Source organism: Salvelinus alpinus, chromosome 9, assembly GCF_045679555.1.
Source record: "Salvelinus alpinus chromosome 9, SLU_Salpinus.1, whole genome shotgun sequence".
NCBI lineage: Eukaryota > Metazoa > Chordata > Actinopteri > Salmoniformes > Salmonidae > Salvelinus > Salvelinus alpinus.
The window spans coordinates 17992783-18018700 of NC_092094.1; the positions used below are offsets into that span (position 1 = coordinate 17992783).

Here is a 25918-nt window from a genome sequence, read left to right on the forward strand (position 1 = left end):
TCATGACTGCACAACACCATCATCAAGTTTGCCGGTGACACAACAGTGGTAGGCCTGATCAACGATGAGACGGCCTATAGGGAGCAGGTCAGAGACCTGGCCGTGTGGTGCCAGGATAACAACCTCTCCCTCGACGTGATCAAGACAAAGGAGATGTGTCGTGTCTTTGCTATCATTAAATTGAAGACTTATAGTTTTTATCAAAGATTCCTGTAATTAGGGATTACGCGATCACTTGAGTAATAACGTAACTAATTAACTATGAATTCGAGGGCACCAGGGAAAGTAGTCAGATTACAAAGTTATAATTTCCCAATATAACCTTTCAGATATTTTCATATCTGATCAATAGTCTTCTGATTTAATTATTTATTTATTTTACCTCACGTTAGTCTCATTCCAAACATCGTAAATTGTTGGTTATCTGCACGAACCCAGTCGTCACTATGAGTCATCCATACATCAATTGTCTTAAATCATTTATTTATTACTAACTAATTAATTCACAGAAATGCATAAACAAACAAACAAACAAACTTAAAAATGGTTACATGAAAATGATGGGAGAAATATGCCCTAGGGGGCTGAACCGGCATGGCGGCTTGTTAGACAAAGGGAAAATGGGGGTCGATTCAGAAGTCACTACAGAGTATACTCTTTATAACAATTGACATGCTAATCCTTACACATGAACGCTCACTCATTCGGGAACAATTGCAATCAATATACACTGCTCAAAAAAATAAAGGGAACACTTAAACAACACAATGTAACTCCAAGTCAATCACACTTCTGTGAAATCAAACTGTCCACTTAGGAAGCAACACTGATTGACAATAAATTTCACATGCTGTTGTGCAAATGGAATAGACAAAGGGTGGAAATTATAGGCAATTAGCAAGACACCCCCAATAAAGGAGTGGTTCCCCAGGTGGTGACCACAGACCACTTCTCAGTTCCTATGCTTCCTGGCTGATGTTTTGGTCACTTTTGAATGCTGGCGGTGCTTTCACTCTAGTGGTAGCATGAGACGGAGTCTACAACCCACACAAGTGGCTCAGGTAGTGCAGCTCATCCAGGATGGCACATCAATGCGAGCTGTGGCAAGAAGGTTTGCTGTGTCTGTCAGCGTAGTGTCCAGAGCATGGCGGCGCTACCAGGAGACAGGCCAGTACATCAGGAGACGTGGAGGAGGCCGTAGGAGGGCAACAACCCAGCAGCAGGACCGCTACCTCCGCCTTTGTGCAAGGAGGAGCACTGCCAGAGCCCTGCAAAATGACCTCCAGCAGGCCACAAATGTGCATGTCAGCATATGGTCTCACAAGGGGTCTGAGGATCTCATCTCGGTACCTAATGGCAGTCAGGCTACCTCTGGCGAGCACATGGAGGGCTGTGCGGCCCCACAAAGAAATGCCACCCCACACCATGACTGACCCACCGCCAAACCGGTCATGCTGGAGGATGTTGCAGGCAGCAGAACATTCTCCACGGCGTCTCCAGACTCTGTCACATGTGCTCAGTGTGAACCTGCTTTCATCTGTGAAGAGCACAGGGCGCCAGTGGCGAATTTGCCAATCTTGGTGTTCTCTGGCAAATGCCAAACGTCCTGCACGGTGTTGGGCTGTAAGCACAACCCCCACCTGTGGACGTCGGGCCCTCATACCACCCTCATGGAGTCTGTTTCTGACCGTTTGAGCAGACACATGCACATTTGTGGCCTGCTGGAGGTCATTTTGCAGGGCGCTGGCAGTGCTCCTCCTGCTCCTCCTTGCACAAAGGCGGAGGTAGCGGTCCTGCTGCTGGGTTGTTGCCCTCCTACGGCCTCCTCCACGTCTCCTGATGTACTGGCCTGTCTCCTGGTAGCGCCTCCATGCTCTGGACACTACGTTGACAGACACAGCAAACCTTCTTGCCACAGCTCGCATTGATGTGCCATCCTGGATGAGCTGCACTACCTGAGCCACTTGTGTGGGTTGTAGACTCCGTCTCATGCTACCACTAGAGTGAAAGCACCGCCAGCATTCAAAAGTGACCAAAACATTAGCCAGGAAGCATAGGAACTGAGAAGTGGTCTGTGGTCACCACCTGGGGAACCACTCCTTTATTGGGGGTGTCTTGCTAATTGCCTATAATTTCCACCTTTTGTCTATTCCATTTGCACAACAGCATGTGAAATTTATTGTCAATCAGTGTTGCTTCCTAAGTGCACAGTTTGATTTCACAGAAGTGTGATTGACTTGGAGTTACATTGTGTTGTTTTAGTGTTCCCTTTATTTTTTTGAGCAGTGTGTGTGTATATATATAGTTACGCTCGGTGTGTGTCGTCTTGATCGTTGGAGAGAAGTTAGTTTCTGTTGGAGTTCCTTCTGTGTCTGTCTTAGTTCTTGTGGATAGTTCAGAGTGACATTCGTTATAGAATGGATGTTTTGGCGGTTGTCTTTCTTCGCGTTCAATGATACCGAATTCCTAGCTGCAGACTAGTAGTCAATATCAAAGACTTGTTCTTATTTGTCTAAGAGTTTAACCACGTGGTATGGTTAAAGATTCAGCAATGGTACTTAACCTTCGTTCTCCTACGATGGAGAAAACATGGTCTAAATGATAATTTCTCAGAGTTGGCTTTTATTCGGCTAGCAGGAAGGGGCTGTCTTTGGATGTCTGACCCAACTTGGCTCAGGGGCGGTCCTTGGATTTAGTTCAAATCAAAAAGGGATTTGTATTTTTCTTCATTAAACAGTCCAAAATCATATTACACAATTATACAAACAGTATCATACTCAGTCATTCATTTTATACAACAAACAGATGTAAACCTCATATCTGAGGTTATTATATAAACAGCGGTATGGTAATGTAGCCACCCCGTCTCTCATGAGTTTCCCACATGGGGACAAATAGACATGTTAATAGCTGGGATCTTCACCGATCTTTAATACTTTTTCCGGAACATGAAATCTGTTCGTACCTCAAGTTCTGTGAGGTGGAAGAAACCTCTTTGTCCTGAAAGTTTACCCTCTCTCTAATACTGTTTAGCCATGAGGAGATTCTCAGGAATTTACGACGTCTCTCTGTGATCACAGCATGGGTTGAAGGAGGAAAGGGAGAGGGGGATGGGGTTTGCAATACCCAAGCAGGCAACGTCATGACAGATGATTGTGGACTACAGGAAAAATATGACCGAGCATGCCCCCATTCTTATCGACAAGGCTGCAGTGGAGTAGGTTGTGCTTCAAGTTACTTGGTGTCCACATCACCAACAAACTAACATGGTCCAAACACCAAGACAGTCGTGAAGCAGGCACGACAAAACCTATTCCCCCTCAGGAGACTGAAAAGATTTGGCATGGATCCTTAGATCCTCAAAAGGTTCTACAGCTGCACCATCGAGAGCATCCTGACTGGTTGCATCACTGCATGGTATGGCAACTGCTCGGCCTCCAACCGCAAGGCACTACAGAGGGTAGTGCGTACGGCCCAGTGCATCACAGGGGCCAAGCTTCCTGCCATCAAGGACCTCCTATACCAGGCGGTGTCAGAGGAAGGCCCTAAAAATTGTCACACTCCAGCCACCCTAGTCATAGATTGTTCTCTCTGCTACCACATGGCAAGCAATACCGGAGCGCCAAGTTGTTGAGGGAATTAAATAATTCCTCTATGTACTCATTAATTAAAATCAATCTGTCTATTTATAAGAATTTGTAAGATACTTATTAACATAAAATAGACAGGATACAGTCTTATTAAAATTAGATAATAGTATTTATTCTCGGAGCACGCTCCCATTCAACCATAAACAACAGTTTTTTATACAAGATATGACATCATTGGTTTACAGAATAAATCTCCTCCTCTTGACCAATATAAAACAGGTTCAAAAGTTCATTCCAACTCCCCAGCGCACACACATGACACACAATATAATCTATTCTCCTGAAGGCTCACTATAATTTATTACCACTTTAGCAGACAACTCAAGATAATGGAAGACCTAAAAAGTTACTCACTGCCTTATCTAAACATCTCAGGGCTAAGTTGGGTGAGTTCAACCATAGTTTAACGACCCTTTTTGCTTACTTTATAACCCACAGCACAAATCTCTTTCACTAGGCGTGCAGAGTTCAATTAGTTATAGTTTTATCTAAATCTAGAAATTGTTTTAGTTATTATTCACAAAATTCCTAACACAAGTCTAGGTCCAAGAGGCTTCTAAACAGCTTCTACCTTTTTTTTCAAGTCACCATGAGCCTCATGGTGAGATCCCTGCGTGGTTTCTTTCCTCTCCCCCAACTGGGTTAAGAAGGATGCCTGTATCTTTGTAGTGACTGGTTGTATTGATACACCATCCAAAGTGTAATTAATAACTTCACCATACTCATAGGGATATTCAGTGTCTGCTTTTATTTACACCCATATATCAATATGTGGCCTTTGTAAGGCATTGGAAAACCTACCTGGTCTTTGTGGTTTAATCTGTTTGAAATTCACTGCTCGATTTAGGGACCTTACAATTATCTGTATATGTGGGGAAACCGAGATGAGGTAGTTATTAAAAAAAACATGTTAAGCACTATTGCGCGCACACACAGTGAGTCCATGCAACTTATTTTGTGTCACTGGCCTACACAGAATACCACAATCTCAATTTTAATCCATTTTAAATTTAGGCTGTAAACCAAACAAATATGGAAAAAGTCAAGAGGTGTGATTACTTTCTGAAGGTACTATACATGGACACAGCCGCTAACATGGTTGTTGTGTACCTAGCTGTTGGCTTTTGATTCTAGGTGATGAAAAATGTGTTTTCCCCCAACAAACTCATGTGTCTTGTTGTAGTTTTTTCTACTCTACTTAAAACTCTTTCTACAAATGGAGGCAGATTGTGAGTGCGATATTTACATTTTACATTTAAGTCATTTAGCAGACGCTCTTATCCAGAGCGACTTACAAATTGGTGCATTCACCTTATGATATCCAGTGGAACAACCACTTTACAATAGTGCATCTAACTCTTTTAAGGGGGGGGGGGGTTAGAAGGATTACTTTATCCTATCCTAGGTATTCCTTAAAGAGGTGGGGTTTCAGGTGTCTCCGGAAGGTGGTGATTGACTCCGCTGACCTGGCGTCGTGAGGGAGTTTGTTCCACCATTGGGGTGCCAGAGCAGCGAACAGTTTTGACTGGGCTGAGCGGGAACTGTACTTCCTCAGAGGTAGGGAGGCGAGCAGGCCAGAGGTGGATGAACGCAGTGCCCTTGTTTGGGTGTAGGGCCTGATCAGAGCCTGAAGGTACGGAGGTGCCGTTCCCCTCACAGCTCCGTAGGCAAGCACCATGGTCTTGTAGCGGATGCGAGCTTCAACTGGAAGCCAGTGGAGAGAGCGGAGGAGCGGGGTGACGTGAGAGAACTTGGGAAAGTTGAACACCAGACGGGCTGCGGCGTTCTGGATGAGTTGTAGGGGTTTAATGGCACAGGCAGGGAGCCCAGCCAACAGCGAGTTGCAGTAATCCAGACGGGAGATGACAAGTGCCTGGATTAGGACCTGCGCCGCTTCCTGCGTGAGGCAGGGTCGTACTCTGCGAATGTTGTAGAGCATGAACCTACAGGAACGGGTCACCGCCTTGATGTTAGTTGAGAACGACAGGGTGTTGTCCAGGATCACGCCAAGGTTCTTAGCACTCTGGGAGGAGGATATAATGGCAGACTCTCCCTGTGCAATTTCCCACAGTGCTTCAACCGGTTAAATATAGATTAGGCCGTGAACTATCCCATACCACACTGACTCCCTGGAATTGTTTGTGTTACTGTGTGTCTTCAACCCCCCCAGAGGATGCAAAGTTGAAATGTGTGCGAATTCCCAATCAGAAGTCATGTAGTTACATTTTATTTCTCTCTTGACTGAGCTAAAACGTCCCATGAGTGGTTCACTCCGGACAGAGAGAAGAGCAGTGGAGCTTGGAGCAGAGCGCATCTGAATTTCAGTGCCAGAGCCTTTGCTAGATGTGACGTTGCTATCTGCCAAATGTGATTGGGTATGAGATGTGACACCACCTCTGGTCCACTAAAAGTGGTGGGGAGACGAGGACAGACTTCTCACTTGTTCGGGTTGCGCGCTCCTGCAGTCTGCACATAGCCGTTCAACTGATCCAAATATCAAATGGCATCATGTTTCAGGCCTCATGGAAACTGCAGTCTCCCCTACTTCAGAACTTTGATGGTTCCTTTAACACATCCAGGTTTACATTTCAATTGACATGATGGGCAGAGTCATTGAGCGAACGTATTATACATCGAATAACAGATTTGATTTCCTTGGTTACATCATGAGCACATGCTCCTACAATATGCTGCTTGAAATTGGTGGTATGCTTACTTGAAGAGGATGAATAACTGAATGATGACTAGTTGAATGGCGTAGCTTGTTCTGTTATTTGGGCAGGTAATGGGAGAGACTGCAGACGGAGGGAGTGAATTGTGTGTACACTACCATTCAAAAGTTTGGGGTCACTTAGAAATGTCCTTGTTTAGAAAGAAAAGCACTGTTAAAAAAATTCAATGTGTCCATTTAAAATAACATCAAATTGATCATAAATAGTGTAGACATTGTTAATGTTGTAAATTACTTGTAGCTGGAAAGGGCTGATTTGATGGAATATCTACATTAGGTGTACAGAGGCCCACTATCAGCAACCATCAATCCTGTGTTTCAATGGCACGTTGTTAGCTAATCCAAGTTTATCATTTTAAAAGGCTAATTGATCATTAGAAAACCCTTTTGCAATTATGTTAGCACAGCTGAACTTGTTTTGATTAAAGAAGCAATAAAACTGGCCTTTAGACTAGTTGAGTATCCCAAGCATCAGCGGGTTCAATTACAGGCTCAAAATGGCCAGAAACAAAGTACTTTCTTCTGAAACTCGTCAGTCTGTTCTTGTTCTGAGAAATTAAGTCTATTCCATGCGAGAAATTGCCAAGAAACAGAAGATCTCGTACAACGTTGTGTACTACTCCCTTCACAGAACAGCGGGAGGCCCCGGTGCACAACTGAGCAAGAGGACAAGTACATTAGTGTCTAGTTTGAGAAACGGATGCCTCACAAGTCCTCAACTGGCAGCTTCATTAAATTGTACCCGCAAAACACCAGTCTCAAAATCAACAGTGACGAGACGACTCCGGGATGCTGCCCTTCTAGGCAGAGTTGCACAGAAAAGCCATATCTCAGACTGGCCAATAAAAAGAAAAGATTAAGATGGGCTAAAGAACACAGACACTGGAAAGAGGAACTCTGGCTAGAAGGCCAGCATCCCGGAGTCGCCTGTTGATGTTGAGACTGGTGTTTTGTGGGTACTATTTAATGAAGCTGCCAGTTGAGGACTTGAGGTGCCTGTTTAATGGGCCTTGTTTCAGAGCTGTCATGACATCTCCAGCTATGCAAATTAGGGATGTTTATGATGTTTTATGCAACAGTATCCTCCATGCTTTAAACAGGATGTACTATTTCAACTTCTGTTTCCCTGTGACTGGTCAGTGGAAATGTGGGTTCACACTGAGAATCTTATATGAAGGAGTGCATGTTGTATTGTGTCTTGAACATGCTAGAGATATTACATACATTTTAATGTGACAACTCCTTGTTTTGATTTTTAAAAAGGTCCAGTAACATAATCAAGCTACAGGGTGCAAATTATTCTTGTGGACTTTTTAAGAGAATACATTTTTGTCATGTTTTATTAGGCGTGCTATTAGTTACCATGTAACATTATTACTTGATATGGTCTCCCACAGAGCAAATGTCTAGATTACTTAGTCTGAGTGCGGAGTGACGCTGTAATAAAATCAAATGCCATTTTCCTTTCCAGAACCCGCTGAGATGGCAGTTGTCATAGTCTAACTAAGCCTGTGAGGGCTGGGGCCGGAGCGAGGGACTGCCCAGACAGTCTCCAAAACGGAAGATGTGTGAAACAGAGGATGAGAGGAGTGCTCAGGCCAGGCAGCTCTTTGAGAACTTTGTCCAGGCGTCCACGTGTAAGGGCACTATGCAGGCCTTTAGTATCTTATGCAGGCAGATGGATCTGGACCCGCTGGACTACAGGAACTTCTACAGCAACCTCAAAGCCACGGTCACCAACTGGAAGGCCAAGGCCCTCTGGACGAAACTGGACAAGAGAGCCGGCCACAAGGAGTACAAGAAAGCCCAAGCCTGTGAGGGCACTAGGGTAAGAAATCACCCAAGCTTTTACACAGTGGAGGCTGCTGAGGGGAGGACGCCTCCTAATAATGTCTGGAATGGGACAATGGAATGGTATTACGCTCCAGGCATTACCACGAGCCCGTCCTTCCCAATTATGGTACCACCAACCTGTGCTTTCACAGTAACGTTGACTCAGGCGCCGCTCCAGAATCTCCCATAAGTGTTCAAGTGTGGGTAGTGGTAAAAGTGACTAAACAATCAGGATATACTGTATAATAAACAGTAGCAGCAGCGTGCGTGCATGTGTGCGGTGTCAATATTTGTATGTTGGATTGTCAGTGTAGTGTGTGGGGGTAGAGTCTAGTGAGTGTGCAAGGGAGTCAGTGCAAAATAATTAAAATAAATAGTGGGTCAATGTAAATGAGGGCATAGCCATGGTAGCCAAAGTAATGGCCTGCCCAGCATTTTTATACATAAGCATGATGTGATGTTATTTGCGTAATTAACATCGGCACCACAGCTGTGTGGAAGCAGCTGCTTTCAATATACTTTGTATCCCTCATTTGCTCAAGTGTTTCCATTATTTTGGCCTAAAATGAATAAACCCTATTTGCCTTTGGGCAGAGCTTCCACATTGGGATTGAATACATGATATTCTCCATGCTAATATCCCATATCTGCATAAGGAATGATGATTCATAGCTGGTTGGTTTTGATTTATAACTTCCCTGTGTCAGATGTAGCGAAGAGTCTGGTCACCGTCTGTGACGGAATAGGCTACTTTTTTATCTTTACTACTATGAGCCAGACTACAGTTTATTTTTTTAATCAAATTGAAGCCCTGTGACATCAATTCACATTCACTCAAAACTATAGTTTACAACTTGAAAAGTGGTTCTTACTTATAAAATGTTGGTCAAATGTATTTGTAATGATTCCTTAGTTCCTGCCAAGGCAGCAGCTACTCTAGAGGTTAAAGTACTATTTACAGTATGTTAAAGTACTAGTTGTACAGTAGGTTCATTATGTGACTTATATTTCATGGTAATGTTATGATGCACGGCAGACTGTTGCTGTGTATCTCTTATACTGTTTTGAGATGATATCCCTACACACCCAGCTGGTAGCCGCTTCTTATGGGAGCAATACAGAGAACAGCTACACTGCATACGTCCACAGGATCATGTCAAACAAGGAAAGCATGATTAACCTCCTCACACATGAAACAAATTATTTGACAGTGCAAAATCAGCAAATCCATTACGACGCAATGGATTTGATAATGCAGGCTGTTTTGAAAAAATATTATTTCTGCCCATTTTAGATGTACGTTTTCTTGGATGTTTAGCGTAGTGTTTGAATGACAAAATTCTCAGAGGAAAATATTAGAGGTCCTAAGGGAAGGATGCTGGAGTTAGATAGGCCTAGATGACGGTGGTGCTTGTCTACAGTCGTGGCCAAAAGTTGAGAATGACACAAATATTAATTTTCACAAAGTCTCCTGCCTCAGTTTGTTAGATGGAAATTTGCATATACTCCAGAATGTTATGAAGAGTGATCAGATGAATTGCAATTAATTGCCAAGTCCCTCTTTGCCATGCAAATGAACTGAATCCCCAAAAAACATTTCCACTGCATTTCAGCCCTGCCACAAAAGGACCAGTTGACATCATGTCAGTGATTCTCTCGTTAACACCGGTGTGAGTGTTGACGAGGACAAGGCTGGAGATCACTCTGTCATGCTGATTGAGTTCGAATAACAGACTGGAAGCTTCAAAAGGAGGGTGGTGCTTGGAATCATTGTTCTTCCTCTGTGAAGCATGGTTACCTGCAAGGAAACACGTGCCGTCATCATTGCTTTTTTTTGCCAAAGAACACAGCCATGAATAAAGAATGGTACCAACACTTCCTCCGAGAGCAACTTCTACCAACCATCCAGGAACAGTTTGGTGACGAACAATGCCTTTTCCAGCATGATGGAGCACCTTGCCATAAGGCAAAAGTGATAACTAAGTGACTCGGGGAACAAAACATCAATATTTTGGGTCCATGGGCAGGAAACTCCACAGACCTTAATCCCATTGAGAACTTGTGGTCAATCCTCAAGAGGCGGGTGGACAAACAAAACCCCACAAATTCTGACAAACTCCAAGCATTGATTATGCAAGAATGGGCTGCCATCAGTCAGGATGTGGCCCAGATTATTTGACAGCATGCCAGGGCGGATTGCAGAGGTCTTGAAAAAGAAGGGTCAACCCTACAAATATTGACTCTTTGCATCAACTTCATGTCATTGTCAATAAAAGCCTTTGACACTTATGAAATACTTGTTACTATGGAATACTGAAGTATAATGACATCTGACAAAAATATCTAAAGAAACTGACGCAGCAAACTTTGTGGAAATCATAATTTGTGTAATTCTCAACTTTTGGCCACAACTGTAGACTAGCCAAATTCCATGGACAACTATTTTCTTGCCTCCCATTTTAAAGTGGGATTATGGTTTTTGTTTTACATTGCTGTAGTGACTGGAATAGTTTTGGTTCTTATGCCTGCTTGTTTATGTACCAAATGTATATTTGCATATCCTATTCATTCAGAATGGTTCTCGCCCGAGTGGCGCAATGGTCTAAGGCACTGCATCTCAGTGCTTGAGGTGTCACTACAGACACCCTGGTTCGAATTCGGGCTGTATCACAACAGGCTGTGATTGGGCGGTGCACGATTGGCCCAGTGTTGTCCGGGTTTGGCCTGCTGTAGGCCGTCATTGTAAATAAGAATTTGTTCTTAACTGACTTGCCTAGTTAAATAAATAAAATGTATACAGTGATATTGTAATATACACTTGCATTCCATATGGGTGATTCGCTTGAGTATGTCAGTTGTATTGAATTGTTGACCCTCCAGACCTTTGGAAAGCATCGCCTGGAGTTTGTACTTTTTATATTTCATAAATTCAACGTACAGTACCAGTCAAGTTTGGACACACCTACTCATTCAAGGGTTTTCCTTTATTTTCAACAAGGTAGAAGAGTAGTGAAGACATCAAAACTATGAAATAAAACATATGGAATCATGTAGTAACCAAAAAAGTGTTAAACAAATCGATATATTTTATATTTGAGATTCTTCAAAGTAGCCACCCTTTGCCTTGATGACAGCTTTGTAGACTCTTGGCATTCTCTCAAAACGCTTCATGAGTAATGCTTTTCCAACCATCTTGAAGGAGTTCCCACATGCTGAGCACTTGTTTGCTGCTTTTCCTTCACTCTGCGGTCCCACTTATCCCAAACCATCTCAATTGGGTTGAGGTTGGGTGATTGTGGAGGCCAGGTCATCTGATGCAGCACTCCATCACTCTCTTTGGTCAAATAGCCCTTACACAGCCTAGAGGTGTGGTGGGTCATTGTCCTGTTGAAAAACAAATGATAGTCCCACTAAGTGCAAACCAGATGGGATGGCATATCGCTGCAGAATGCTGTGGTAGCCATACTGGTTAAGTGTGCCTTGAATTCTAAATAAATCAGTGAGTCACCAGCAAAGCACCATCACACCTCCAGGCTACAGGGTGGGAACCACACATGCAGAGATCATCCATTCACATTCACCTACTCTGCGTCAGACTCAGCGGTTGGAACCAAAAATCTCAAATTTAGAATCACGAGACCAAAGGACAGATTTCTACCGGTCTATTGTCCATTGCTCGTGTTTCTTGGCTCAAGCAAGTCTCTTCTTATTGGTGTCCTTTAGTAGTGGTTTCTTTGCAGCAATTCCACCATGAAGGCCTGCTTCACGGTCTCCTCTGAACAGTTGATGTCTGTTAATCTGAGGTCTGTCAATCTGAGGTGCAGTTAACTCTAATGAACTTATCCGCTGTAGCAGAGGAAACTCTTTCTTTCCTGTGGCGGTCCTCGTGAGAGCCAGTTCCATCATAGCGCTTGATGGTTTTTGCACTTTCAAAGTTCTTGACATTTTCCGTATTGACTGACCTTCATGTCTTAAAGTAATGATGGACAGTCCTTTCTCTTTGCTTATTTGAGCTGTTCTTGCCATAATAGGGCTAACTTCTGTATACCCCCCTACCTTGTCACAACACAACTGATTGGCTTAAACGCATTAAGAAAAATACATTCCACGAATTTACTTTTAACAAGGAACACCTTTTTTAATTTAAATGCATTCCAGGTGACTACGTCATGAAGCTGGTTGAGAGAATGCAATGGGTGGCTCCCTGTGAATAATCTCAAATGTAAAATATATTTTAGATAACACTTTTTTCTTTTTGGTTAGTACATGTTTCCATATGTTATTTCATAGTTTTATTATTCTACAATATAGTAAAAATAAAGAACCCCTGGTAGGTGTGTGTACAAACTTTTGGCTGATACTGTATTTGTTAAATAGTGCAGCAGTATTAAGGGATCTTGGATTTCATGTGTGCACAGGGACCCATGAACCAATCAGGGTTGGGTTTTGTTTCTGAAAGTGATGAAATATCACCATATGTTTACATTGTACAGATGTTAACAAAAAATGTTCATTATGAAACTAGGTCTGGTCTTTTGTGAAATCCCTCTTCTGGGCATCGTGTCTGAACCTGAATGACACTGGATACACCTCTGTATGGCAGCACCAGTTTCTCACAGCTGCAGTATAGACAAGACATCTCAATAAACAAGGAAACTTGTATTTTGCCAGACCTTTAAAAACACTTGTCACACGTGGGTAAACACCTGAGTATTGGCCCTGCCAGACTTGCAGGGACTTAACTCATCATCCCTATTGTTGTATCAACCGTTTTTTCCCCCTTAGTTGACATCTTATGGTGCGATCTGTGTAGGGTTCATGACAAGCTCTGGAAACTGTACACAACAAGGTGCGTGCTGACTCGAGCATTCTCTAAGAATAGCCCAAAACCCACAGCTCCACACAGAGCCAAATAACACTATCGTCTCCATATCCCAGTGACAATCGTTCACCTTGTACAGAGCCACATTAGGACCAATTAATTCCTTTCATTCCAACAGTTCATTGTCGCCTTTGTTTGGTCTAAATGGGCTTTAATTCTGTTGAATACTATGCATGCTGAGATTTTGCAAGCTGTGTAGTTGAAATACCATATGTCAAGTCTCTAGTAATAACAACCTCATGAATGGCACAAAGTATCTCTTGAGGACTTAGTTTGACTGGAATCAGCTGACCCCTTTCAGCAACGCTGGTTGTCTGGTGAGACAAATCCCCCATAATGCATAGCAGACATCCATGTCCAAGTGCGGTCAGTGGCGTGAGATCAGCTCATTCAAACCCACCACACTCAGGCCCGGACTGGCCTAGTAACCTTCAAATACCTCACACTCAGATGTTTGAGTCACAAACAATACAACTCTAAACACGAATTGTGGTTTGTGGCGTCATTCTGTTACCAAACTTTGAATCTTCACTGTTCTTGAAGTAAATGTGTTTTGTAAGATTTCCAGTAGAATTTGTTAAAAGTCGTCCTTGTGCATAGTTTTATATGGTCTATTTAACTTTGCAATCATTGGTTTTTGTTTGGCGTACTGGGATTTTTCACTAATGTATCCACGTCAATCTGTTACCGTGGAGTTGCCCACATGACAGACCAACAATTATGGCAGAGGATAAGGTAATCTCACTGCTCTGTCATGCCTTCAGTGGATCACACCAGTGAAATGACTAAAGTGGTTCTGTTTTATTGTAGGATATGAAACCTGATTTCATAATGGGGCCCTACATGCTGTATTGATATGTTCTCCTTATGAGGCCTTGTTTTAATCTTTGATGTTTAATATCAGAGGTTGCAATACAATAGAACTAATGTTGAAGAGGTGATCACCTTTGATGTAGCTAATAGCATTTTCTGTAATCTCACCTAATTTCACCTCCTGCAACAGTTTGTTGATCATGTGGGATGTTTTTCCTGGTTTTAATTACAGTTTGTATTGTACACTGATGACGAAGTCTCTCTCTCAAGTGTCTGATCATCGGAGGGGGCCCCTGTGGTCTGCGTACGGCCATCGAGCTGGCTCTGCTGGGGGCCAAGGTGGTGGTGATTGAGAAGAGGGACACCTTCTCCAGGAACAACGTGCTGCATCTGTGGCCCTACACCATCCATGACCTCAGGGGCCTCGGTGCCAAGAAGTTCTACGGCAAATTCTGTGCTGGAGCCATAGACCACATCAGTAAGTATTGTACTGCTAATGTCATTCTCCATCTCATAGGAAATGATGTTAAGTAATGTTATTCTTCCTTGTTTTGCTGTTCTGCTGGGGAAAACTGACGGAAGTTGAATGTGGCTGAAAGATTTATCAGATGGTAACATTGTTACATGATCTCTTCCTCCTCACTCACTCCACATTCTTCAGTTGGATTTCTTTATATATATTTTTTTTATATATCTGGCTTGCTATGCTAAGAAATCTGACGTGTGAGTGTTATCTCCCTGCAACTGCTGTGCCTTAGATAACAACATGCAAAGTGGAGGAGCCCATAAATGCAAATGCTGTGTGTTTCAAAACCACTGCTGAGACAAACTGGCCTTCTGGTGTCATTTATCGGAACATTTGGCAACTGGGTGAATTATTCCCCCCCCACGGAGATGTTTCCATAGAGATGTCCATCTTGTTCCTATGAGGCTTATTCTATCCCCATGTATGAGATGCTGCCTTTCCTGACCCTCTGTTTTAGTAATAGAGTCCTAAATACTCGCTGATATGGACAATGTTTCTCAGGTTAACTTGTGAAGTTGAAAACAACAGACTTACCAGCTGCTAGCTAGCTACACCTCAGAATGGAGTGGCAGTTCTCGAAGCCTAGCAAGGCCACAGGTTATGAGACTAATTTTGTGTAGTTGGTTAAGTGTTGTCAGGTCTAAACTGTGTGGTTTGCGCCTTGAAAGCTGAACAGCCGTGGTACATTAGACCGTATACCAAGGGTATGACCAAGTTTATTTTTTACTGCTCTAATTATGTTGGTAACCAAATTATAATAGCAATAAGGCACCTCAGGCTTGTGGTATATGGCCAATATACCACGGTTTAGCTGTGGTATGTTGGCTATATACCACACCCTCTCTGGCCTTGTTGCCTAATTATACTTTGTATGTGTCTGAAGGTATTCGCCAGCTCCAGCTCATGCTACTGAAGGTCTCCCTCATTGTGGGGGTGGAGGTCCATGTCAACGTGGAGTTTGTCAAACTGTTGGAGCCACCGGAGAACCAGGAGAATGAAGGTGACTCTTTTGGTTCAGTCAGAAAATACAGCTTTTCCCACCTCTGGACAGGAACTGGTCATGTTTTTCGTCTTTCTGTCGAACACATTTCAATCCAACACAATGATATCAGGTCCAGCATCCGTCTGTGAAAGCATGGTTCAGCATTTTAAACCTCCATGCCATGTTAACATAACCTTGGCAAGCTGTCTAGTGCTGATGTTTGTTTCATGCTTAAATGTTTGTTAGAAATCTGCTTTTTACATTTCTGTTCATTGTTGTTCATGTTGAGTTTGTATGGTTAACACTATTGCTGATTTTCATTGGTTGGCTGCACTAGGTCTTTCTCTCCCTCAAGCCCTGGTACTTGATCAAAATGACATCACACGCCACAGATGGATTGGCTACTTCTCAATCTTGTGTTCTTGATTTAGAAACACGTGCTCGCATAATTCCATTTACGAGTAGAGGCTGCCTCTAGGTCTGCAGTGAAGCGCATATGCTTTGTAGGTCAGTTTTGCTTGCCTAATTTTAGTTGATGCAAAATCACATTTTATTTGTCACATACACATGGTTAGCAGTTAATGCGAGTGTAGCGAAATGCTTGTGCTTCTTGTTCCAACAGTGCAGTAATATCTAACAATTCCCCAACAACTACCTAATACACACATGTAAAGGGGTGAATGAGAATATGTATATGGATGAGCGATGGCCGAGCGGCATAGGCAAGGTGCAATAGATGGTATACAGTTGAATTCGGAAGTTTACATACACTTAGGTTGGAGTCATTAACTTGTTTTTCAACCACTCCACAAATGTCTTGTTAACAAAATATAGTTTTGGCAAGTCGGTTAGGACATCTACTTTGTGCATGACACAAGTAATTTTTGTTTACAGACAGATTATTTCACTTATAATTCACTTTATCACAATTCCAGTGGGTCAGAAGTTTACATACACTAAATTGACTGTGCCTTTAAACAGCTTGGAAAATTCCAGAAAATCATGTCATGCTTTAGAAGCTTCTGATAATTTGATTATGTAAATTAGTATGTACCTGTGGATGTACCTGTGGATGTATTTCTAGGCCTACCTTCAGACTCTGTGCTTCTTTGCTTAACATAATGAGAAAATCAAAAGAAATCAGCCACGACCTCAGAACTTTTTTTTTTAGACCTCCACAAGTCTGGTTCATCCTTGGGAGCAATTTTCAAACGCCTGAAGGTACCATGTTCATCTGGACAAACAATAGTACGCAAGTATGAACACCATGGGACCACGCAGCTGTCATACCGCTCAGGAAGGAGACGCGTTCTGTCTCCTAGAGATGAACGTACTTTGGTGCAAAAAGTGCAAATCAATCCCAGAACAACAGCAAAGGACCTTGTCAAGGTGCTGGAGGAAACAGGTACAAAGGTATCTATATCGACATAACCTGAAAGGCCACTCAGCATGGAAGAAGCCACTGCTCCAAATCACCAGAAAAAAGCTAGACTACGGTTTGCAACTGCACATGGGGACAAATATCGTACTTTTTGGAGAAATGTCCTCTGGTCTGATGAAACAAAAACAGAACTGTTTGGCCATAATGACCATCGTTATGTTTGGAGGTAAAAGGGGGAGGCTTGCAAGCCGAAGAACACCATCACAACCGTGATGCACGGGGTGGCAGCATCGGGGGTGCTTTGCTGCAGGAGGGACTGGTGCACTTCACAAAATAGATTGCATCATGAGGGAGGAAATTGATGTGGATATATTGAAGCAACAGCTCAAGACATCAGTCAGGAAGTTAAAGCTTGGTCGCAAATAGGTCTTCCAAATGGACAATAACCTGAAGCATACTTCCAAAGATGTGGCAAAATGATTTAAGGACAACGAAGTCAAGATATTGGAGTGGCCATCACAAAGCCCTGACCTCAATCCTATAGAGAATTTGTGGGCAGAACTGAAAAACAGTGTGCGAGCAAGGAGACCTACAAACCTGACTCAGAAACACCAGCTCTGTCAGGAGGAATGGGCCAAAATTCACCCAATTTATTGTGGGAAGCTTGTGGAAGGCTACCTAAAACGTTTGTCCCAAGTTAAACAATTTAAAGGCAATGCTACCAAATACTAATTGAGTGTATGTAAACTTCTGACCCACTGGGAATGTGATGAAAGAAATAAAAGCTGAAATCATTCTCTACTATTATTCTGACATTTCAAATTCTTAAAATAAAGTGGTGATCCTAACTGACCTAAGACAGGGAATTTTACTAGGATTAAATGTCAGGAATTGTGAAAAACTGAGTTTAAACATATTTGGCTAAGGCGTATGTAAACTTCCGACTTCAACTGTACATATATCAGTAATGTAAGATATGTAAACATTTTATTAAGAGTGCATTGTATAAAATGACTAGTGATCCATTTATTCAACTGGCCAGTGATTGGGTCTCAATGTGGGCAGCAGCCTCTGTTAGTAATTGCTGTTTAACAGTCTGATGGCTTTGAGATGGAAGCTGTTTTTTGTCTCTAGGTCCCAGCTTTGATGCACCTGTACTGACCTCTCCTTCTGGATGGGTATCGGTGTGAACAGGCAGTGGCTCGGGTGGTTGATGTCCTTGATGATCTTTTTGCTGTATGTGTCATGGAGGGCAGGTAGTTTGCCCCCGGTGATGCGTTGTGCGAACCGCACCACCCTCTGGAGAGCTTTGCAGTTGAGGGCGGTGCAGTTGCCGTACCAGGCTGCAATACAGCCCGACAGGATGCTCTCGACTGTGCATCTGTAAAAGTTTGTCAGGGTTTTGTGTGACAAGCCAAATTTCTTCAGCCTCCTGAGGTTGAGGTGCTGTTGCGCCTTCACCACTGTCTGTGTGGGTGGACCATTTCAGTTTGTCTGTGACGTGTACGCAGAGGCGTTTAAAACGTTCCACCTTCTCCACTGCTGTCCCTTCGATGTGGATATGGGGGTGCTCCCTCTGCTGTTTCCTGAAGTCCACAATCATCTCATTTTGATTTGTTGACGTACCAGTCAAAAGTTTGGACACACCTATTCATTCCATGGTTTTTCTTTATTTTTACTATTTTATACATAGTTGATGTCTTCACTATTAATCTACAATGAAATGACACACATGGAATCATGTAGTAACCAAAAAAAGTGTTAAACAATATATTTGAGATTCTTCAAAGTAGCCACCCTTTGCCTTGACAGCTTTGTACACTCTTGGCATTCTCTCAACCAGCTTCATGAGGTAGTCACCTTGAATGCATTTCAATTAACAGGTGTGCCTTGTTAATTTGTGGTATTTCTTTCCTTAATGCGTTTGAGCCATCAGTTGTTGTGACAAGGTAGCGGTGGTATTCAGAAGATAGACCAAGAACAGCTCAAATAAGCAAAGAGAAATGACAGTCCATTTTTACTTTAAGACATGGTCAGTCAATCTGGATAATGTCAACCACTTTGAAAGTTTTTCAATTGCAGTTGCAAAGACCAAGAGCTATGAAGAGACTGGCTCTCATGAGGACCACCACAGGAAAGGGAGACCCGTAAGTTCATTAGAGTTAACTGCTCCTCAGATTGCAGGCCAAATAAATGCTTCAGAGTTCAAAGAACAGACACCTCTCAACATCAACTTTTCAGAGGAGACTGTGTGAATCGGGCCTCCATGGTTGAGTTGCTGCAAAGAAACCACTACTAAAGGACACCAATAATAAGAAGACTTGCTTGGGCCAAGAAACACGAGCAATAGACATTAAACCAGTGGAAATCTAAGTCCAAATTTGAGATTTTTGGTTCCAACCGCTGTGTCTTTGTGAAACGCAGAGTAGGTGAACAATTGATCTCTGCATGTGTGGTTCATACCATGAAGCGTGGGGGTGCTTTGCTGGTAACACTTGGTGAATTATTTAGAATTCAAGGCACACTTAACCAGCATTACTACCACAACATTCTGCATCAATTTGCCAGTCCCACTAAGCACAAACCAGATGGGAATTAATTTTGTTTTTCATCAGGACAATGACTGAACACACCTCCAGGCTGTGTAATGGCAGACAACAAGTGCTCAGCATATGTGGGAACTCCTTCAAGATTGTTGTTAAAGCATTCCAGGTGAAGTTGGTTGAGAGCGTGCCCAGAGTGTGCAAAGCTGTCAAGGCAAAGGGGGTTTACTTTGAAGAATCTCAAATAAAATATATTTTGATTTAACACTTTTGGTTACTACATGATTTTATAGTAATGTTTTAACTATTATTCTACAATGTAAAAAAAATAAAAACCATTGAATGAGTCACTCATCTCATGACTAGTACTGTATATTTCTGAAGCTGTATTCCATAGTCCCTCAGCTGCACTTACATCCCCACTTGATTTTAAACATTGAATTTGAAAAAAAAAAAACTCTTTTACCCCCGTTAGTTTTTATACTGTAGCATGTGGTTGTCATTCGACTGATAAAGATGGGAGACGAGCTTAAATTTAGGGTTGCAATGTGTCCTCTGCAGCAGTGACGATGTTCTTAAGTGGGTACCTTAGGAGAATGTGCCGTGGGCACGGTGTGTTTCTGTGAGACTGTGACAGAAGTGTTGAGCTGATATGGAGAGGGTCTCTGTTCTCTCTGCGTCATTGCCACTTACCACGCTGCGTTGTGAAAGATTACAAACCCTCAGCAAGACTTCAGCTATTTATAATTGGAGACAACTTAGCTGTGTTTTTAACAGTGCCTTCACATTAATCAAAAAGCACAATGTAGTGACTTGTAATCAATAACAAACATATATCAAATGCAACCTTAACAGTAATAGAAAATGTTGACTATATTGCTGTATTGTTATGGCTTTCCACTGCCATATACTGTATGTTGTCCTTTTTCCAGGGCCTGGATGGAGAGCAGAGATCAGACCAGAAAACCACCCCCTCGTTGACTTTGACTTTGACGTGGTGATTGGCGCAGATGGACGCAGAAACACGCTAGACGGTGAGCAGAACACATGATGGAGACGTTATTTGCTCTACACACGATGTTTGACTGTGTAAACATTTAAAGTTGTCTGTAAGACTCTTGGGCATGGCTGAAGTTGCACACCTGAACAATATAAGCCTGGTCTTGGAAACATGTTCAACTAAAGGAGCAAAAACAACAATTTGTCCCTTAGCTTGCCAGTCATAAACACTTTATGGTCATGAAATGCTTTCAATTTCAGTCATGTCTTAAGGGGTAAAGTCCAATAGAGCTGCACACAAGTTGTTCCAGGATGTGAGAGAACATGCCTGAGGGAATAGGTTGTACTGGGCTATTAACCTACATTTTTGTCAAATAAAAAGTGGTAATTAAACAACTAATTGACCAACATTTAATTTGTATTTTTTTCGAGCCCAACTCTCCGTTTCTCTAGAGAAATCCAATCATTCACAAGAGAAATCAAGAAGTATGTGGGACGCTGGGCTGAAGGGAGTTGTAGTTTTCATTAAGCAAATATTCAACCTAGTTTAACACAAACTTGGTTATTAACTACAATGACCATAATGTATTGCACCTGTTTTTTCCAAGTCAGCCAGATGGATACACTGTTATGCCTGCTAGGTTAGCTACACACAGACCATGAGAGAGGAATGAACACAACGATGAGAGAGAGGGATCGAGACAAGTCATACTTTAACGAACTATCTACTTTGCACTAGTAAAACTATTTTGTCAGACAGCTCTGCAGCATACTTTGGCTGGCTAGCCTAGCTAAATTGGATGACTGAAGATGGCACAAAGATAACATTGGGTGGCTGCTACTGCCTGAGCAGAGATGTGAAGATGTTTTTAAAGAATTAAAAATAATAGTAATCAAAAACAAAGTAATACACACTTAAATATTGTATTACTTCAATAGGAAGTTACTATGATGTCTACAGTATGTGGATATGACAGACAATGGAACATTTTCATTGTTTTGGCAATTGAATGTTCACTATTTTTGGCTTTGGAATTTCTATTAAAAAGCTAATTGAAATCAAGCCGTGATAATTTTAGAGTACTTGTCTTCATCTGCAGTTAACTCTATATAGTGCATGTTATCTTTGACCTGTGTCAGAGCACATTACCCAGAAGTCTCCCGGAGAAGATGAACAGCTGGTATACAGATGGAATCTGGTCATGTGACTGGTGAAAGTCTATTACAGTATTTGGATAAGTCTTGAGTGTAGTCTGTATCTAAAAAAGAAAATGCATGGGTTAGTTGTCACCCAGACAGGAGTATTGCTCAGACAAAGTTTGAAGGTAGTATTTTAAAATGCCCCTAATGCTTTTTGTTCTATATCATCATCTTAACCTTTACCAGCCTGTTTTTCCTTAACACTATGTAATAAAAAAGTATTGTTCTGACTTATCACAATCTGACTCAGTTTAATCTGGTATAAAATGATTAACTTCCTAGATGTTGAGTGTCATCAGAACAATAACGATGTTTTGCCGCATACTGTAGGTTTCAGGAGGAAAGAGTTCCGGGGCAAGCTGGCCATAGCCATCACAGCCAACTTCGTTAACAGGAATACCACAGCCGAGGCCAAGGTGGAGGAGATCAGCGGCGTGGCCTTCATCTTCAACCAGAAGTTCTTCCTGGAGCTCAAAGAGGAAACCGGTGGGCCATCTCACAAACCTGACCCCACACACACCTTCTGTACCACTCTGCAGGGCATTGACCTCTAGCCAAGCCTTAGACCTGTTTGTGCGGTCTTGCCAACTCTTATGGTCTTTGATGTGCGATCAGGCTAATTTACCTGGAATGGTGATACCCTAGGTGTCATCACATCAGTCCATTGGGAACCGCAATAAAATGTTTTAATCCATGAAACCAGTGTGTCTCCTACAAAGGGAGTGTTTTGCTGAAGTACCAGCAGATAAGATGTTTCCCATGCTAACACACCATGGAGGATCTAGTGCTGCTGATTCAAGCAGCCTGCTTGGCTTTGTGACGTTCAGCAGTGTGAAGACAGGCTGGAATCTCCTCCCTTCAAATCACCTCTTAATGAAAGGGTCGTGTACCATCACTCACATTGGTCATGATACACACCGCATTTGGGACATGATCCTCCCACTGGCCGTGTCAAACAATTTGGTTGTATGGTCAACATGACTGACATAGTTTTTATGAAGCTTTGTGTTGTCTTGTGATTGCAGGGATTGATCTGGAGAACATTGTGTACTACAGAGACCACACACACTATTTTGTGATGACCGCAAAGAAGCAGAGTCTGCTGGACAAGGGAGTCATCATTTATGTGAGTTTTGTTTTGCTACTTTGTGCTCAATATGCCACTCTCCCACAGCGCAGATATTTACAGCTGTGCCATTGTGCCCCATCTGCCAGAGGGTGCTAAATCGCAGCCGTGGCATTAAACTGGGAATAAAAACACAAGACTAGATGTATTTGTGCGGGTAATATGTGTTGCTGGGTGAGAAGGATGTGTTGGAGAGGAGGGGTCTTAACTAGATGTGTGTGTGGACGCACGCGTTTAACTAGACGTGTGTGTGTGTGTGGACGCACGCGTTTAACTAGACATGTGTGTGTGTGTGGACGCACGCGTTTAACTAGACGTGTGTGTGTGTGGACGCACGCGTTTAACTAGACGTGTGTGTGTGTGGACGCACGCGTTTAACTAGACGTGTGTGTGTGTGGACGCACGCGTTTAACTAGATGTGTGTGTGTGTGGACGCACGCGTTTAACTAGACGTGTGTGTGTGTGTGGACGCACGCGTTTAACTAGACGTGTGTGTGTGTGTGTGTGTGTGTGTGGACGCACGCGTTTAACTAGACGTGTGTGTGTGGACGCACGCGTTTAACTAGACGTGTGTGTGTGTGGACGCACGCGTTTAACTAGACGTGTGTGTGTGTGGACGCACGCGTTTAACTAGACGTGTGTGTGTGTGGACGCACGCGTTTAACTAGACGTGTGTGTGTGTGTGTGGACGCGTTTAACTAGACGTGTGTGTGTGTGTGGACGCACGCGTTTAACTAGACGTGTGTGTGTGTGTGTGTGTGTGTGGACGCACGCGTTTAACTAGACGTGTGTGTGTGTGTGGACGCACGCGTTTAACTAGACGTGTGTGTGTGTGTGTGGACGCACGCATTTAACTAGACGTGTGTGTGTGTGGACGCACGCGTTTAACTAGACGTGTGTGTGTGTGTGTGGACGCGTTTAACTAGACGTGTGTGTGTGTGTGGACGCACGCGTTTAACTAGACGTGTGTGTGTGTGTGTGTGTGTGTGGACGCACGCGTTTAACTAGACGTGTGTGTGTGTGTGTGGACGCACGCGTTTAACTAGACGTGTGTGTGTGTGTGGACGCACGCGTTTAACTAGACGTGTGTGTGTGTGTGGACGCACGCGTTTAACTAGACGTGTGTGTGTGTGTGGACGCACGCGTTTAACTAGACGTGTGTGTGTGTGTGTGTGTGTTTGTGTGGACGCACACGTTTAACTAGACGTGTGTGTGTGTGTGTGTGTGTGTGTGGACGCACGCGTTTAACTAGACGTGTGTGTGTGTGGACGCACGCGTTTAACTAGACGTGTGTGTGTGTGTGTGTGTGTGTGTGTGGACGCACGCGTTTAACTAGACGTGTGTGTGGACGCACGCGTTTAACTAGACGTGTGTGTGTGTGTGGACGCACGCGTTTAACTAGACGTGTGTGTGTGTGTGTGTGTGTGTGTGTGGACGCACGCGTTTAACTAGACGTGTGTGTGTGGACGCACGCGTTTAACTAAACGTGTGTGTGTGTGGACGCACGCGGTTAACTAGACGTGTGTGTGTGTGTGTGTGTGTGGACGCACGCGTTTAACTAGACGTGTGTGTGTGTGTGGACGCACGCGTTTAACTAGACGTGTGTGTGTGTTTGTGTGGACGCACACGTTTAACTAGACGTGTGTGTGTGTGGACGCACGCGTTTAACAAGACGTGTGTGTGTGTGTGTGTGGACGCACGCGTTTAACTAGACGTGTGTGTGTGTGTGTGTGTGGACGCACGCGTTTAACTAGACGTGTGTGTGTGTGTGTGTGTGTGTGGACGCACGCGTTTAACTAGACGTGTGTGTGTGTGGACGCACGCGTTTAACTAGACGTGTGTGTGTGGACGCACGCGTTTAACTAGACGTGTGTGTGTGTGTGTGTGTGTGGACGCACGCGTTTAACTAGACGTGTGTGTGTGTGTGTGTGGACGCACGCGTTTAACTAGACGTGTGTGTGTGTGTGTGGACGCACGCGTTTAACTAGACGTGTGTGTGTGTGTGTGGACGCACGCGTTTAACTAGACGTGTGTGTGTGTGTGTGTGTGTGGACGCACGCGTTTAACTAGACGTGTGTGTGTGTGTGTGTGTGTGTGTGTGTGTGTGTGTGTGTGTGTGTGTGTGGACGCACGCGTTTAACTAGACGTGTGTGTGTGTGTGTGTGTGTGGACGCACGCGTTTAACTAGACGTGTGTGTGTGTGTGTGTGTGTGGACGCACGCGTTTAACTAGACGTGTGTGTGTGGACGCACGCGTTTAACTAGACGTGTGTGTGTGGACGCACGCGTTTAACTAGACGTGTGTGTGTGGACGCACGCGTTTAACTAGACGTGTGTGTGTGGACGCACGCGTTTAACTAGACGTGTGTGTGTGGACGCACGCGTTTAACTAGACGTGTGTGTGTGGACGCACGCGTTTAACTAGACGTGTGTGTGGACGCACGCGTTTAACTAGACGTGTGTGTGTGGACGCACGCGTTTAACTAGACGTGTGTGTGTGTGTGTGTGGACGCACGCGTTTAACTAGACGTGTGTGTGTGGACGCACGCGTTTAACTAGACGTGTGTGTGTGTGTGTGTGGACGCACGCGTTTAACTAGACGTGTGTGTGTGTGTGTGTGTGTGTGTGTGGACGCACGCGTTTAACTAGACGTGTGTGTGTGTGTGTGGACGCACGCGTTTAACTAGACGTGTGTGTGTGTGTGGACGCACGCGTTTAACTAGACGTGTGTGTGTGTGTGTGTGGACGCACGCGTTTAACTAGACGTGTGTGTGTGGACGCACGCGTTTAACTAGACGTGTGTGTGTGGACGCACGCGTTTAACTAGACGTGTGTGTGTGGACGCACGCGTTTAACTAGACGTGTGTGTGTGGACGCACGCGTTTAACTAGACGTGTGTGTGTGGACGCACGCGTTTAACTAGACGTGTGTGTGTGGACGCACGCGTTTAACTAGACGTGTGTGTGTGGACGCACGCGTTTAACTAGACGTGTGTGTGTGGACGCACGCGTTTAACTAGACGTGTGTGTGTGGACGCACGCGTTTAACTAGACGTGTGTGTGTGGACGCACGCGTTTAACTAGACGTGTGTGTGTGGACGCACGCGTTTAACTAGACGTGTGTGTGTGGGACGCACGCGTTTAACTAGACGTGTGTGTGTGTGATGGACGCACGCGTTTAACTAGACGTGTGTGTGGACGCACGCGTTTAACTAGACGTGTGTGTGGACGCACGCGTTTAACTAGACGTGTGT

The 25918-nt window shown here is 43.7% G+C and overlaps 1 protein-coding gene across 3 annotated transcripts in view; it reads left to right on the forward strand.

Moving 5' to 3' along the window:
• mical2b (microtubule associated monooxygenase, calponin and LIM domain containing 2b) overlaps nucleotides 1-25918 on the forward strand; it is a 97744-nt gene that overhangs the window by 11587 nt on the left and 60239 nt on the right. For all 3 annotated transcript variants that reach the window (XR_011676764.1, XM_071416263.1, XM_071416264.1), the window contains exons 2-7: nucleotides 7853-8209; nucleotides 14180-14387; nucleotides 15319-15435; nucleotides 20274-20375; nucleotides 21871-22026; nucleotides 22566-22666. Coding sequence is in view for 2 of the 3 variants with exons in the window: in XM_071416263.1 (XP_071272364.1) it covers nucleotides 7946-8209; nucleotides 14180-14387; nucleotides 15319-15435; nucleotides 20274-20375; nucleotides 21871-22026; nucleotides 22566-22666 (948 nt within the window). In the remaining variant the exon portion in view is untranslated. The remainder of the gene's footprint in view (nucleotides 1-7852; nucleotides 8210-14179; nucleotides 14388-15318; nucleotides 15436-20273; nucleotides 20376-21870; nucleotides 22027-22565; nucleotides 22667-25918) is intronic.